General features: G+C 44.3%; 1 protein-coding gene across 1 annotated transcript; it reads right to left on the reverse strand.

Annotated features, from left to right (window-relative positions):
• Positions 1-153: 153 nt before the first annotated feature.
• On the reverse strand, positions 154-15,854 carry LOC139543634 (keratin, type I cytoskeletal 18). The gene is made up of 11 exons (XM_071349919.1): positions 15,783-15,854; positions 13,524-13,797; positions 13,179-13,304; positions 12,594-12,676; positions 11,937-12,093; positions 10,503-10,670; positions 10,100-10,225; positions 9,487-9,609; positions 9,295-9,389; positions 8,458-8,483; positions 154-759 (listed from the first exon to the last, which is right to left on the reverse strand). The coding sequence occupies exons 2-11, from the start codon at positions 13,788-13,790 to the stop codon at positions 638-640; spliced, it is 1,293 nt and encodes a 430-aa protein (XP_071206020.1). The 5' UTR covers positions 13,791-13,797; positions 15,783-15,854; the 3' UTR covers positions 154-637.
• Between the last annotated feature and the right edge of the window lie 1,201 nt (positions 15,855-17,055).

The following is a 17,055-nucleotide window of genomic DNA, read 5'->3' on the forward strand; positions in this document are numbered from 1 at the left end:
ATGCTCTGTAGTAGACAGGGTAGCTTCATCGTTTTATACAAAGAATGTGTTTTAAGTATGTTGTGAGTATTTATTAATTTTTTACTCTTGAAGTGCGTTAGATAGTTACTGAATGTGTGCGCTGTATTTGAGGTAAAACAAAAAAAGATAAAATGACGACTAACCTTTATTTCAGTCCTTACAGAAGTTTATAGAATACAAAACAGACGCATGTCGGGAAAACAAAACAGAAGAAATGCAACTCAAATGAAAGAGATCTACTGTATGGACAACTTGTTCCCTAAATCTCGAAATACATAGTTTCATGCACAAAGCAAAACCTTTAATTAAACAACAACCATGATAGAGGAGGGGACACAACTGAGGGTGTTTCATTGGACAACTGAGAGACTTCTTAAAATGGATGCTGTGGCAGACATCCCATTCACTTACAGTACATCTCGTTATCTCCAGACATGTGAATGAGGTAATGCAGGATACTCCAGAGAGAAACAGAGAAGACTAAGACTCTGATGGGAATAAAAGCAGACAGGCCATGTTAGTGTGAGCCCTTTATGGCCAGTGGGTTGGCTGGCCCCTTGTGTCTGACGGAGGCTTCTCAGGTGTGATGAGGAGGATGAAGACGATTATGTCCATCTCACTTCTTCTTCACTTCTTCCTCTATCTGCTCCACCTCGCTGGATTCATCCACCACCTTGCCGTTGATCATGGTCTGTGTCACCACCTTCACTATCTTCCTGGTCCACACCTCTGGCTCTTCTGCAACGCAATGAGAGGTAGGGGATGAAGAAGAAGAAGAAGAAGAAGGGGATGGGTTACCGAATGTCACAGGGTCACACTAACACTGTGACACAGGCTCTGGTTTGTAACACAGCCTATGAACAGGCTAACTTTCCGTTGTTGACTTACCTACTGCTTACGAATGAGTTACGGAGTCCACAGTCGATCAGATAAAGTGTTACCGAAGGGATTGAGTGAGTCACAGGCTTACATTGAGACGTGGTTACGACATTGCGGCTTACAGTATATTTGCACCTACTGTGGTTGCTAGGGACAGATGTGTTTTGGGCGTTTGCTTTGGTTGCAGGTTTATGAAACAAACTGCCGTTAGTCTGTCGCCACGGCTCTTGACTTCAAATCAAACCAAATCAAAGTTGATTTGTCACGTGCGCCGAATACAACAGGTGTAGACCTTACAGTGAAATGCTTACTTACAGGCTCTAACCAACCAAAAAAAGGTATTTGTGTGTGTGTGTGTGTGTAAGTAAAGAAATAAAACAACAGTAAAAAGACATTTGAAAAAAGCAGTAGCAAGGCTATATACAGACACCGGTTAGTCAGGCTTATTGAGGTAGTATGTACATGTAGGTATGGTTAAAGTGACTATGCATATATGATGAACAGAGAGTAGCAGTAGCGTTAAAAGAGGGGTTGGCGGGTGGTGGGACACAATGCAGATAGCCTGGTTAGCCAATGTGCGGGAGCACTGGTTGGTCGGGCCAATTGAGGTAGTATGTACATGAATGTATAGTTAAAGTGACTATGCATATATGATAGACAGAGAGTAGAAGCAGCCTAAAATAGGGGTTGGGGGGGGGGGGGGGGTCACACAATGCAAATAGTCTGGGTAACCAGTCTTATGGCCTGGGGGTAAAAACTGTTGATGCCAGGGTGGTGGAAGCAGCACAGAATCAAAGTTGTACATTTGATTCTGACATAAGGGAACGCCGCTGACCCTGCTTTGAATGTCTGGTGTAAATAGCAGTTTGCTGTTGTCAGCGAGCAACTTGGCCTGGAGTACCTTACCTTCACTCTATACAAGTCACCAACAGTATCTACACACGCTAGCCTAGGGACGTTTCCTTGCGTAACCGCTCAGAGTATGGTAAAGTTGCCTCTAAACGCTGATCTTGAGTTAGTTTAGCAGTCCCATACGTTAAAGTAATATTTGACCATATATGGCCTTATCCACCACACTACCAAAAGTATGTGGACACCTGCTCATCGAACATCTCATTCCCAAATCATGGACATTAATATGGAGTTCGTCCCCCCTTTGCTGCTATAACAGCCTCCATTCTTCTGGGAAGGCTTTCCACTAACTGTTGGAACATTGCTGTGGAGACTTCATTCCATTCAGCCACAAGACCATTAGTGAGGTTGGGCGCTGATGTTGGGCAATTAGGCCTGGCTCGCTTTGTGCGTGGGGTCATTGTCATGTTGAAACAGGAAAGGGCCTTCCCCAAACTGTTGCCACAAAGTTGGAAGCACAGAATCGTCTAGAATGTCATCGTATGCTGTAGCGTTAAGATTTCCCTTCACTGGAACTAAGGGGCCTAGCCCGAACCATGAAAAATGCCCCACATCATTCCTCCTCCAACAAACTTTCGTTGGCATTATGGATTGAGGCAAGTAGCGTTCACCTGGCATCCGCCAAACCCAGATTTGACCGTCGGAATGCCAGATGGTGAAGCGTGATTCAGGGAACGTGTTTCCACAGCTCGAGTCCAATGGCGGTGAGCTTTACACCACTACAGCCGATGCTTGGCATTGAGCATGGTGATCTTACGCCTCTGTGTGGCTGCTCGGCCATGGAAACCCATTTCATGAAGCTCCCGACGAACAGTTCTTGTGCTGACATTGCTTCCAGAGGCAGTGAGTGTTGCAACTGAGGAAAGGAGATTTTTACGCACTTTAGTACTCGGTGATCCCGTTCTGTGAGCTTGTGAGGCCTACCACTTCGCGGCTGAACCATTGTTGATCCTAGACGTTTCCACTTCACAATAACAGCACTTACAGTTGACCGGGTCAGCTCTAGTAGGGCAGAAATTTGACAAACTGACTGAGCTCTTCATTAAGGCCATAACGCCAATGTTAGTCTATGGGATTGCACGACTGTGTGCTCGCTTTTATACACCTGTCAGCAACAGGTGTGGCTGAAATAGCAAAATCCACTAATTTGAAGCAGTGTCCACATACTTTTGTATATATAGTGTATGTGTATAACCGTTTTTTTCTCCCCAATTTATGGACTCGGGAGAGGCGAAGGTCGAGAGACATGCGTCCTCCGAAACACAACCCAACCGCACTGCTTCTTGACACAGATCGCATCCAACCCGGAAGCCAGCCGCACCAATGTGTGGGAGGAAACACCGTACACCTAGCGACCTGGTCAGCATGCACTGCGCCCGGCCCGCCACAGGAGTCACTAGTACGCGATGAGACAAGGATATCCCTGCCAAACCCTGCCAAACCCTCCCTAACCCGGACGATGCTGGGTCAATTGTGCGCCGCCCCATGGGCCTCCCAGTCGCGGCCGGCTGCGACAGAGCCTGGGCTCGAACCCAGAGTCTAGCACTGCGATGCAGTGCCTTAGACCACTGCGCCACCCGGGAGGCCCGTGTATTCCTTTTTTATTGAAACATAGTACATGATTGTTAACTTTTATATCATCTGAGGTTAAGATAAATGCTGAGAAGGTATATTTTTTTAATTCAAGTCAACATATTAGTTAGCATGACTATTTAAATACAGAGGATGTATTATGTTACTGTACTTAGTTACAGCACTTTATAGTTTTTTACAGCATCTGAGTGAAATATTGATGTTTTGCAGATCGAAATTCACCCAGGCTCGAAGTTTTACTGGCCCAAAGAAGGTCTGTTTGGCGGAGTTGTCAACCATGATGGAGAGGTCTTGGAGTGGGCAGGCCTTCCCCAGGAGGAAGAGCAGCTCCATTTGTTGAGATCATGGCTAGGAGGGGCTCAGCCTTGGGGGTGAGGAAGTAGCTTTCTCAGGCTCAATAGAATTGAGTCTCCAAGTTCGAAGAAGATCCAATCACATTGAGTCATTTTTGGGGGGTCTCCAACTCAGAATGCACATATAAGGATAACAAGTGTTGTGTCCGAGATACATCGCCTGTGAAAAGAGGCTACTTAATGTTCACTCAAACCAACACTGTTTCGGGTTGGGAATGTCCATTCTAATTCTATGGAACAATCGCTATATGTACAGTCCCAGTCAAAAGTTAGGACACACCTATTCATTCAAGGGTTTTTCATTATTTTTACTATTTTCTACATTGTAGAAAGACATCAAAGACATCAAAACTATGAAATAACACATATAGAATCATGTAATAACGCAAAAAGTGTTAAACAAATCAAAATATATTATATTTAAGATTCTTCAAAGTAGCCACCCTTTGCCTTGATGACAGCTTTGCATTTTCTCAACCAGCTTCATGAGGTAGTCACCTGGAATGCTTTTTCAACAGTCTTGAAGGATTTCCCACATATGCTGAGCACTTGTTGGCTGCTTTTCCTTCACTCTGCAGTCCAACTCATCCCAAACCATCTCAATTGGGTTGAGGTCGGGTGATTGTGGAGGCCAGGTCATCTGATGCAGCACCATCACTCTCCTTCTTGGTCAAATAGCCCTTACAAAGCCTGGAGGTGTGTTGGGTCATTGTCCTGTTGAAAAATAAATGATAGTCCCACTAAGCGCAAACCAGATGGGATGGTGTATCGCTACATAATGCTGTGGGAGCCATGCTGGTTAAGTGTGCCTTGAATTCTCAATAAATCACTGACAGTGTCACCACCAAAGCCCCCCCACACCATATCACACCTCCTCCATGCTTCACGGTGGGAACCACACATGCAGGGATCATCTGTTCACCTACTCTGCATCTCACAAAGACACGTAGGTTGGAACCAAAAATATAAAATTTGGATTAATCAGACCAAAGTACAGATTTCCACCAGTCTAATGTTTATTGGCCCAATCAAGTCTCTTCTTCTTATTGGTGTCCTTTAGTAGTGGTTTCTTTGCAGCAATTCGACCATGAAGGCCTGATTCACATTCTCCTCTGAACAGTTGATATTGTGTCTCTTACTTGAACTCTGTGATGTGCAATCTGGTGTGCAGTTAATTGCTGATTTCTGAGACTGGTAACTCTAATGAACTTATCTTCTGCAGCAGAGGTAACTCTGGTTCTTCCTTCCTGTGACGGTCAGCATGAGAGCCAGTTTCATCATAGCGCTTGATGGTTTTTGCAACTGCACTTGAAGAAACTTTCAAAGTTCTTAAAATGTTCCACATTGACTGACCTTCATGTCTTAAAAGTAATGATGGACTGTCGTTTCTCTTTGCTTATTTGAGATGTCATCAAGACAAAGGGTGGCTACATTGTAGAATCTCAAATATAAAATATATTTTGATTTGTTTAGCACTTTTTTGGTTACTACATGATTCCATATGTGTTATTTCATAGTTTTGATGTCTTCACTATTATTCTATAATGTAGAAATTTGTCAAAATAAAGAAAAACCCTTGAATCAGTAGGTGTGTCCAAACTCTTGACAAGTACTGTATGTATTATTTGTAGCATTGTACAGCTAAGCCAGAGTCATCTTCAGACTTAACTCAAATTTAAATATCTGGCTGTGTCCTTATGACTTTGGATAATTATTTGACACATTTAACTTATTTCATTTGAACAATTGTTGGTGGCAAAGCTAAAACGGGAGAAGATGGGGAGAAAAAATAAGTGACCGCAGTAATTGGTGAGTAGGTTTTTGTTCATCGACCGCAAATGGGCATTTTGACAGTGTGAGGGTATCGTCATGATATTGTTTTAAAAATAATATGACTTATAAGTGACTCATGGCAGAAAGAATGGTGAATATTATTCCAGACACAGACATGGTTTAATAAAGGGATACTGTGAGATTTCGACATTTCGATAGTTTTTCTACTTACCCAGAGTCAGACGAACTCATGGAAACCATTTTTATGTCTTTCCATGCAGTTCGGAGATTATTGAAGTCTCCCACAGTAGCCAGCTCCTCTCATAGACCTTCTAACGACTCCAAAGTGGTTGTTCATTTATAGTCTTACAAAGCTATACGTAGTAATCGATATTTTACAAATGTGTTAATTTGACTGATAATCATAAGCAACGAGATTCTATCCAAGTCCTCATTCCCTGTCCAGCTTTCTCTGTCTGGTAGTCGCATAGAAATTGCAGCGTTGTATGTATCTCATTATGGTGTCTGTGTGCACATGGGCAGAACCATTGAGACAGATACAACGTTGTGATCTGCTGGCAACTATACCAGCAGACTTTCAGCAATTGTGCTAAGCTAACGATATGCTAACTTCAATCATCTCCAAACTGCAGAGACATAAAAATCGTTTTCATGAGTTCAACTGACTCTGGGTAGAAAAGTAGAAAAACAACCTAAATCTCGAAATCTTGCAGTGTCCCATTAAAAATGAATACAACATAACAGGGTCGGGGTCAATTTCAATTAATAAATTGAGGATGTTAAAGGGATAGTTCACCTTTTTACACCTTATCGTCAGATGGCTAACAAAAAAACTATGGGGTGATGGGGGCAATTTGTCACGACTTCTACCGAAGTCGAAGCCTCTCCTTGTTCGGGCGGTGCTCGGCGGTCGACGTCACCGGTCTTCTAGCCATCATTGATCCATTTTTCATTGGTTTTGTCTTGTCTTCCTACACACCTGGTTTCAATCCTATTCATTACCTGTTGTGTATTTAACCCTCTGTTTCCCCTCATGTCTTTGTCAGAGATTGTTTGTATTTCAGTGTTGTATATATTTTTGTATTGGTGCGCGACGGGTCCTCGTACCCATTTTTGGTATTTGTTACATTTAGTGTTTGGAGTATGTTTCGTTCATTGTTATTAAATAACTCCATTACACTCAGTTTGATTCTCCTGCGCCTGACTTCCCTGCCACCTATACACACGACTCTGACCCAATTAGTCAAAGTTCAATGTTTGTGGCCAAATCCCCTCAAGTTAATAGCGGCTATTTAAACAACTCTGAATCATGAATTACAGTTTCTCTTGGCCCTTGGACTACTTTCAGGGTAAGCCTTTTACTGAGGAGTGGCTTCCGTCTGGCCACTCTACCATAATTGCCCGATTTTTATATTATTTTATTTACTTAACTAAGCAAGTCAGGTAAGAACAAATTCTTATTTACAATGACGGCCTACCCCCCCGGCCAAACCCTCCCCGAACCCGGACAATACTGGGCCAATTGTGCGCCGCCCTATGGGACTCCCGATCACGGCCGGTTGTGACACAGCCTGGGAATGAACCAGGGTGTGTAGTGACACCTCAAGCACTGCAATGCCTTAGACCGTAGGTGTCACTTGGGAGTATAACTCCCGATTGGGGGAGTGCTACAAAGATGGTTGTCCTTCAGGAAGGTTCTCCCATCGCCACAGAGGTAGTCTGGAGCTCTGTCAGAGTGACCATCGAGTTCTTGGTCACCTTCCTGAGAAAGACCCTTCTCCCACGATTGCTCAGTATTGCCGGGCGGCCATCTCTAGGAAGAGTCTTAGTGGTTCCAAACATCTTCTATTTAAGAATGATGGAAGCCACTGTGTTCTTTGGGACCTTCAATGCTGCAGAAGTATTTTGGTAACCTTCCCCAGAACTGTGCCTCTGCACAATCCTGTCTCGGAGCTCTACGGACAATTCCTTCGACCTCATTGCTCTGGTATGCACTGTCAACTGTGGGACCTTATATAGACAGGTGTGTGGCTTTCCAAATTATGTCCAACCAATTAAATTTACCACAGGTGGACTCCAATCAAGTTGTAAAACATTTCAAGGATGATCAATTGAAACACGATGCATCCGAGCTCAATTTCAAGTCTCATAGCAAAGGTTCTGAATACTTATGTAAATTAGGTGTTTCTGTTTTTATTTTTCATACATTAGCAAAAATGTCTAAAAAACAGTTTTTGCTTTGTCATTATGGGGTATTGTGTGTAGATTGACGAGGGGAAAAAACGATTTAATAAATTTTAGAATAAGGCTTTAACGTAACAAAATGTGGAAAAAGTCAAGGGGTCCTAATACTTTTCGTCCGAATGCACTGTATATGCCCATATAAAACACAAGTAATATATATATATAGAGATGGAGAAGGACAAATTGGAGAAGGACAAATTGGAGAAGGACAAATTAGAGATGGACAAATTCTTAACCCTGAGAATTTGTTCTTAACTGACTTGCCTAGTTAAATAAAGGTTAAATAAAATAAAATAAAGTTTTTAAAAAACGGCAGAGGAAGGAGGGAAGAAAAACAAAAGATTGAGTGCGTGACCAGGGTGGGTCCATGCAGTCCATTTGAGAGGTTAAGGTGAATTGAAGTCTCTCTCTGTGAGAATGAAATGACGTATTCATGAATTAATAGTATTCTTATCACACGCCATGGATGGAATTCCCTCATGTCACACTGATAAAGAAAGTCTCTCCATCCAGGTGAACAGTCACAGCTGAAATCAACCAATCAATGTGTTGCTGTGTGCTGAGTGAGTAATGCCAAGCTTTGATGTTTGCTTAGGTTAGCCTGTGTCAATTAAGAAGTGAGAGTGTAGCAATGTGAAGTTAATATACTGATGATACTCACTTTTTGGTGGGGGAACTTCTTTAATCCTGAATGAATAAAGGAAAAAGAAGGTCAGAGTTAAAAAGTGAATAATTACTTGGGCTGAAACAGGCAGAAGATGTTACCATGTATGGTCATCAATTGGCTGGTTTACCAGGAAAGAGCAATTCTCTGTTAGACTCAACTCAACAAAGCAGATAATGTAGTCCTTTGAGAGGAGAACTAGCCTGTGTTCACGTGTGCTCCCTCCCTCAGCTGGCTCGATAGGCTCCCACGCCTCAGCTGGTGAACAGGTTCCCGTGCCTCGACAGAGGCAACCGGGGAGGTCTCAGCTGGCTCATCAGGCTCTTGAGCCTCAGCCGGTTCGCCAGGCTGATCCCCGGGATCGTCCCTTTGGTTGGCGTCCTGCGACACACCTGTCACCAACGTTACGCGCACCTGCGCGTCATCAGACTCACCTGGACTCCATCACCTCCTTGATTACCTGCCCTATATATGTCACTCCCTTTGGTTCCTTCCCCAGGTGTCATTGTTTCTGTTTCTGTTTCCTGTCTGTGCGTTGTTCGTGTTTCTTGTTTTGTTTATTCATTGATGCACTCCCTGAACTTGCTTCCCGACTCCCAGCGCCCACGCTACAGCCTGGATATACAGTACTCACTAAGCATCCCTTAATGACTTCTTACTGTAGCATAGTCATGTTCTGTCGCTCAGTTGGTAGAGCATGGGTCTCTTGCAACTCCACGATACTGGGTTCGATTCCCAGGACCACCTATATGTAAAAAATGTATCCACCCATAACTGCAAGTCGTTTTGGATAAAAGCGTCTGCTAAATGGCATATACTATCACGGTGACTCACGTCTCCTCTCCCTCCAGTAGTCTTCTGTAGGTTGCGATCTCCAACTCCAGGTTCTGCTTGATGCGGAGCAGCTGTTCGTAGTCATTCTTGTTGCGCTGCAATAAAACACAATATAATTGGTCCTTTTGTTTTAGTAAACAACATAAATATATACAGGTCCACCTCCTTAGCCGCTGGGCTACCAGTAAGTACCTGCATGTCCAGACGCAGCTGAGACAGGTCCTCCTCCAGCTGGGAAAGCATGGTCTGCAGACGCACCATCTCCAGGCTGTACTTCTGACCTGTCTCACTGAGGTTACCCTCCAGAGCTGCCACCTGAGGGGGAGATGTTGTTAACATCCACGTGCACATTGTTCAACTAAGGTCTTTGTTGACCTCTGAATATGACTGTTAGAGAGCTACTGCAGTTCGGGGATCTTTATGTAACACAAATTCTTCTCCCACACAAGGTCAGGGGAAGTGAGTGATATTTGCTGTCAACATTAAGGTTAACATGGGTGGGAACAAAGGGTGAGATCTTAGTGATACTGTATCTTTGAGTGCCATTGTATTTTTTAAGTTCCCCAGTGGAACATAACCCATAGAGGCAAGGTTCCTTCTTGCTATGTGTCACCTACTTATACAGGCTCTCAAACTGTAGATTGGAGTGGCATGGTATATTTAAGTTCCCCAGTGAAACACAACCCCCCCAGATGAAAGGTTCCTACCTGTTTGTGCAGACTTTCCAGCTGTATCTTAAGGTGACACCGTATTCTAAGTTCCCCAGTACAACACAACTCCCAGGTGAAAGGTCCCTAGTTCCTACCTGTTTGTACAGACTCTCCAGCTCTACCTCCAGGGTCTGTAGGAAGCGTCGTCTCTCTACCAGCTCACTCTGAGCTCCCCTCAGAGCCTCGTTAGACTCCTTCACCTCGTTCTGCACCGTGTCCAGCTGTAACACACCACACACCACACACGTTCCTGAACACACCACATCTCCGTTCCTGAACGCTGTAGGCCATGTTACTAGATACCAGACCTGCGTTCAAATACCTGGGTTCACCTGGATATAATATCTATGATACGCAACTTGAGATACACATGCAATGTCAATGGGAGATTTGCATGAAAATTCTAGTCATCTCAAGTTACAAATAATCAGCTCTGAGAGACACTAGTGGCTGGTTTCTGGCATGGTGATGCACCCAACAAGCCAGTCCCCCACTGACCTTCTTGAGGTACCACTCCTCAGCCTGGTCCTTGTTCTTCTTGACGATGCCCTCGTACTGAGTCCTGAGCTCTGACATAACTGTGCCCAGTTCAGGTCCACCACGGCCTGAGTCCACCTCCACGTTCACAGTCTGATCAGCAACGTGGCCCTTCATAGACTCCACGTCCTTCAGAGAGACAATCAATCAATTACATCAGTACTTCACAGTAACCTGGCCTATAGGACCCCCAAAGAGCAAGCAAGACAGGAAATAGAAACTCTTAGGCATCCGTGTTTTATTTGTGTTTCACTTTCTAACATATTTACCCCCCCGTGTTTTTCCTCTATGTCATCGTTTGCATGATTTCTAGGAATATTCTCTGTTTGTTTATTAGTCCTCCAAAGTGTGTGTTCTCCAGTGAAATCTACACCCCACAAGAGAGAAGGCGAGACCCTCTACTTTATTAACATCCTCTCCATAAATACTTGATGGAGTTGAACTCATGTTACGCCTAGTGTGTGCCTTGATCCCTGTTCCCTCCCACTATGCCCTTTCTCTGTGTGTCACGTACAGCCTAATAGATAGAACATATGGTACCACTGCATTGGCACCACACACCACACCCTGCTTTCCAAACACACCCAGCACTTCTGGTGCCAGTCGTCGACTTAAAGCACACACACCATAGGGAAACAGGAAGGGTTGAGCCTACACACACTTGCATGCGCCGCACTGCACGCGCACATGCACACACACACACACACACCATTCTACCCCTCGCCACAGACAAGTAGTACAAGGTGACTTATGTCTTCACACAGGTCTGAAGTGTGCCTATTCACAGCAGAGCAACCAGTGAGCAAAGATGTTATCAGAGGGGCCTCTATGGAGACTTGAGTAAAAAATCTAAGACCTGGGTTACTCTCTGGCTTCAAGTTGCTTAACACAAAGGGGCCTCCTGTGTTGGGTTTCAGACTCCGAGCAGGTTCCAAGCTTCCCATGGCATCCCAGCTTCCCAGGGGATGCAGAGTGATATCACCACCGGTGCAGAAAGGAACAGAGGACCACTCTATTCTCCTCCTTCATTGCTTCCCCTCTCAGACCACTTATTCTATTCTGTGGTCTTCGTGATTATCCAGCTAATGGCCAGCTAGAAGAGGAATGGTGACAGAGGACATCCTTGTCTCTCTTCAGGCAGAAATACCTCCTCATACCAGGAGACCAGGGAAAACTCCGGGTTCAAGTGATAGCGTTATGACCTGGCCTAAGGATGAACACCTGGCCCCACTATCTCAATGTGCAAAACGAGTTGAAATTACATAGTGATTACATAACTTCAACTAGTTTTGTCTGCTGGGATATCATCATCCTTAGGGGAGTTGTCCTCTTACTTTGTTACTTTCATGCTTTTGGATAAATAAAGTCCTGATCTACGGAGCTATCTCCTCTCACCTCCTCATGGTTCTTCTTCAGAAAGTAGAGCTCTTCCTTCAGGCTGTCCAGGTCTCCTCTCTGGGACATGATGATCTGCTCATGGTCCACCTTGGCCTTCTTCAGGGCCAAGCAGTCCCTCTCCACAGACTGGGACATGCACATCTCTGTCTCCCACCTGGGAGGGAGGGAAGAGATTGGGAGAGATTGCGAAGTGAGAGATTGTGAAGTGAGAGAGTGTGAGAGCTTGGGTGACTAAGACTTTAACAAATTCATTACAAACAGGAGGATAACATGTAAACTTGAAAGAAGGGGTGGGGTGAAGGAGGGCGGGAAGGAGGGAGGAAGGGAGTGCAGTCACAGGACTAATCGCAGTTGCATACACATATGCACAAGCACACACTGGCACACACGCAGTCACGCATGTAAGTTCCCAAATGTTTGTCTACTAAGTGGTGTTTGCGTGGTGCCAGTCAACATGTCCTGTAGACTACAAAAGACACATACAGTACACACTGGCCTTTGCCTAAACATACACCTGCAGGCCTGCTTCAAGCGCTTTACCCGTTGCAGCCTTCGCCTGAAATTAAACAGAGCTACAGACGTACTGAACACCAGAAGCAAAGATGCAAAGACATGACAAACAGAGAGGTGCACGGCGCCAGCCTCCACGCTCACTTAATCCTGAAGTCGTCAGCTGCAAGTTTAGCGTTGTCAATCTCCAGCATGAGGCGAGCGTTCTCCAGTGTCTTCCACCTCACCTGAGAAAAGACGTGGTCAGCATTCAACTTTTACATACGATTTCACAGTTGAACGTTTCTATCGTCGCGCATACTTTCAATGTCACCTCTAAGGTGCATTTCCCCTCACTGACAGAAACACTGACTCCAGAAACACTGACTCAAGAAACACTGACTCAAGAAACACTGACTCAAGAAACTTCCTAGAGAATTTGGGTAACACACTCCATACGTGGCCTTAGTCTGACTAACCTTTAACCCACAGTCTGCTGTGTCGGTCTAGCGCAGGTTAACTAAAAGGTAACATTTCCGCTAACGTTAAACACGTACGTGTATGGCCACACGTGTATGTGCCATGTGACTAATCCAGGCTATGTTAACAATGTGTAAATCCATATCATGACTCATACATAGACACAGTGTGTCCTTGTTGTACATGCTGCAAGAGGTAAGATAAGGGCATGGGAAGTCACATGGGGTGAGCAAAAGGGATCATGGGAAAGTAGGGACGTTGGGAACCCACCTCCTGTTCCACCTGGTGGGCCTGGGCCATCACGGTTTCGAAGTCGTGGCCTTTAGGGATGCGCTCAATCATTTTCTGCTTGATCCTCAGCTCCAGATCTGAATTGGACTTCTCCAGTGAGCGCACCTTAGAACAACAAGAAGTTTATTGTCCATCATCTTTTAGTACCTGCAAGTGTCTTGCTCAAGGGCACAACGGCAGGAAATGGCATCTAGTATACTGATACCAGTAACTCTCTGGTTGCAGGCTCACTTCCCACCAGATTTCCAGCGGATCTGGGATTTGAACCAACAACCCTTCGGATGCTAACCAGCTTTTCTAACCTCGAGGCTACCTTCCGCCTACCTTGTCCAGGTAAGTGGCCAAGCGGTTGTTGAGGCCTTGCATGGCCTCCTTCTCGTTGGTATGGTTACCCAGCTGCCCATTGAGGTTCAAGGTGACGGGCTGGCCGTTCATGTCGTGGCTGACGGATGCAGAGCGGGTCAGGGGGCTGGCGGAGGCAAAGGACACAGCGGCTCTGGAGTGGGCACGGCCACTGTCTCTCAGAGATAGACTAGAGAAGGAGGGTTGGCGGCCCACAGAGAAGCTCCGCAAAGAGAAACTGGAAGACATGCCGGCTCTGTGTGAGAGATGACAAAGAGGAAGAAGACCTTGTTGAAACACATACAGTATATGCTAATAACATTATAAAACGTGAACTTGGTATTAAACTGAAGAGGATTTGGTTTTTCACGATATCATTCAGTCTGAGATGTAGGCTAGACTTAAAAAACATGACAGATGTGGCCAGTGGCGGTTCTAGCTTGTATGGCTCCCTGGGCGAACCCCCCTTCAGCGCATCCCCCAACAACAACAAAACAAGCACCATTCTGCACTAACTGTAAAAACTATAGAAATGTAAAACTATAGAAATACACAAATATATATAAAAATAAGACGTAACAAAGACAAATAGAAACAAATTGTAGTATATAAATAAAAATTAAAAAGAGAATCGAATTATTACACTATTACTAACAAAAAACACACGAATAAAACTAAATTGCAGAAATCCTATATCACACAAATACACAAAAAGAATAACACACTTATAAAGAAGAGAACATGATTATTACACTGTTGCACTTCAAACAAGAAACACACAAACTAAATAGCACAACTAATTGCATTACTAATTGCATTAGTACTGTACAAAGTTAGAGGTGCGCTATTCGATAGATTCCCCCGCCTCCCCTACCTCTGGCTTCCAGTGGGGAGGTCAACCTACCCCCGCCCCCTTCCCCATCTCGTACTTCTGAGTGGGAGACCTTCCCAGGCATTAGCCTGCCTAGCTCACAAACTACAATCAGGGTGCCCACTCCGACAAGGTTAATTGACCCACAGTCCCACACGGTGACATGCTATCGTTGACGTGACGTGCAAATGAGAGATGGAAAACCGATGGCGCAAATGTCACCATTCTGAATATTTTTTTTGCATTTATTTATTTATTTTTGAGCGTGCGCCCCGTGCCGCCCTGCCCATGTCGCCTATGCCTAAATCCACCACTGGATGTGGCCTCCAGAACATCTCTGATCTGATGGGTATGGAAATTGTCATTACTGTATTTGAGGACAAAATTAGTCAAGGTGACTTGTGAAAGCTTTGAGTCAATTATTTATTCGTACAACATGCAAATAATTATTTTAGGCACACAAACCTTTGGCTAGGGTCCAAAATGGTAATTTTCACCCATGCAGGAGCCAAAAGAACACGCAGCCTGTGGGCCATTTTGAATGAGCCCACCATTGTTGTCTATTCAAACTAAAAGTCAACCACAGACTGATAAAAAATGTCAATGGTTGACTGGTTACCCAGCTGCCCATTGGGGTTCAAGGTGACAGGCCGGCCGTTATAACTACTAAACTGTCTGAGCTCCACTCAAGCATTACGTTATCCAAGTTCAGTGTACAATCATCAACATGTAAATGACTAATCCTCTATCGGAAGAGCTTCCCAAGAACTGTGAAGAAAAGCATCATATCTTACATTACTATTATGATTGTTCTTGTTCATAATATATTCCTATATTTTTAGGTCTTTGTCAATAACCAATAAGAGAAATCACAAAAACAAGAACTAACACGAGGGCAGAGTTATGTGGAGTCTCTGTCTAAAACAGAGCCCTACCTAGTAACTGAGTAGTTGCCTAGTATTGTTTAGTGCCAAACAGACATTCTACACAGCCACTGGGCTGTTCAATAGGGATTAGTGGGCTCATGAACCGCTCTCTGTCCTCTCTGTCACATAATACTCTGAGTTTCTCCCACCATCACCAGGACTAAACATTATAAAAAGTAAAACATTCCTTTGTTGTGATGAGTAGAGAAACGTATAGAAACAAAGTGATAACAGTACATCAAATATATCTAGAGGGGCAAAAAAAACTAAGATGGATCATTGAAATATTATAACTTAGTTTAATTTTTAAATTTTTTTGTCATTACACATTTACAGTTTTCAAAATGAAATATAATTTGTTATTCACACAAACGTATGTATCTTTCATCTTTTAGATATTTGATTAGTGTGTTCAGTAAGACGCAATTCAATTGAAACACTTACCTGGATTATGTTCTCTTCAGTGAGAGAAAGAGGGAGAGCGGGATCCTGGAGAATGCTGTCTACCTTGAGACTGATGCTACAGCTGAATTTATATGGAGATGAGAAAGGGGGAGGGGCCACGTAACGTGTAAAGTAGGTGGAGCCTCTATAAGACATGAAGTCCTTCTCTCAAATCAAATCAAATCAAATCAAATTTTATTAGTCACATACACATGGTTAGCAGATGTTAATGCGAGTGTAGCGAAATGCTTGTGCTTCTAGTTCCGACAATGCAGTAATAACCAACAAGTAATCTAACCTAACAATTCCACAACTACTACCTTACACACACACACAAGTGTAAAGGGATAAAGAATATGTACATAAAGATATATGAATGAGTGGTGGTACAGAACGGCATGGCAGATGCAGTAGATGGTATAGAGTACGGTATATACATATGAGATGAGTACTGTAGGGTATGTAAACATAAAGTGGCATAGTTTAAAGTGGCTAGTGGTACATGTATTACATAAAGATGGCAAGATGCAGTAGATGATATAGAGTACAGTATATACATATGAGATGGGTAATGTAGGGTATGTAAACATTATATTAAGTGGCATTGTTTAAAGTGGCTAGTGGTACATTTTTACATAATTTCCATCAATTCCCATTTTTAAAGTGGCTGGAGTTGAGTCAGTATGTTGGCAGCAGCCGCTAAATGTTAGTGGTGGCTGTTTAACAGTCTGATGGCCTTGAGATAGAAGCTGTTTTTCAGTCTCTCGGTCCCTGCTTTGATGCACCTGTACTGACCTCGCCTTCTGGATGATAGCGGGGTGAACAGGCAGATGTGGATAGGGGGGTGCTCCCTCTGCTGTTTCCTGAAGTCCACAATCATCTCCTTTGTTTTGTTGACGTTGAGTGTGAGGTTATTTTCCTGACACCACACTCCGAGGGCCCTCACCTCCTCCCTGTAGGCCGTCTCGTCGTTGTTGGTAATCAAGCCTACCACTGTAGTGTCATCCGCAAACTTGATGATTGAGTTGGAGGCGTGCATGGCCACGCAGTCGTGGGTGAACAGGGAGTACAGGAGAGGGCTCAGAACGCACCCTTGTGGGGCCCCAGTGTTGAGGATCAGCGGGGTGGAGATGTTGTTACCTACCCTCACCACCTGGGGGCGGCCCGTCAGGAAGTCCAGGACCCAGTTGCACAGGGCGGGGTCGAGACCCAGGGTCTCGAGCTTGATGACGAGTTTGGAGGGTACTATGGTGTTAAATGCTGAGCTGTAATC

This window comes from Salvelinus alpinus, chromosome 18 (genome assembly GCF_045679555.1).
Source record: "Salvelinus alpinus chromosome 18, SLU_Salpinus.1, whole genome shotgun sequence".
NCBI classification, from domain to species: domain Eukaryota; kingdom Metazoa; phylum Chordata; class Actinopteri; order Salmoniformes; family Salmonidae; genus Salvelinus; species Salvelinus alpinus.

What these genes read in the sequence shown, in the direction of transcription:
- LOC139543634 (XM_071349919.1), bottom strand. Translation starts at nt 13,790, where the DNA reads ATGTCTTCCAGTTTCTCTTTGCGGAGCTTCTCTGTGGGCCGCCAACCC. An exon ending in CCCACCAGGTGGAACAGGAG is followed by an intron (nt 12,677 to 13,178) that starts GTGGGTTCCCAA and finishes GTCTTTTCTCAG; the next exon opens with GTGAGGTGGAAGACACTGGA. An exon ending in TGAAGAAGAACCATGAGGAG is followed by an intron (nt 10,671 to 11,936) that starts GTGAGAGGAGAT and finishes GTCTCTCTGAAG; the next exon opens with GACGTGGAGTCTATGAAGGG.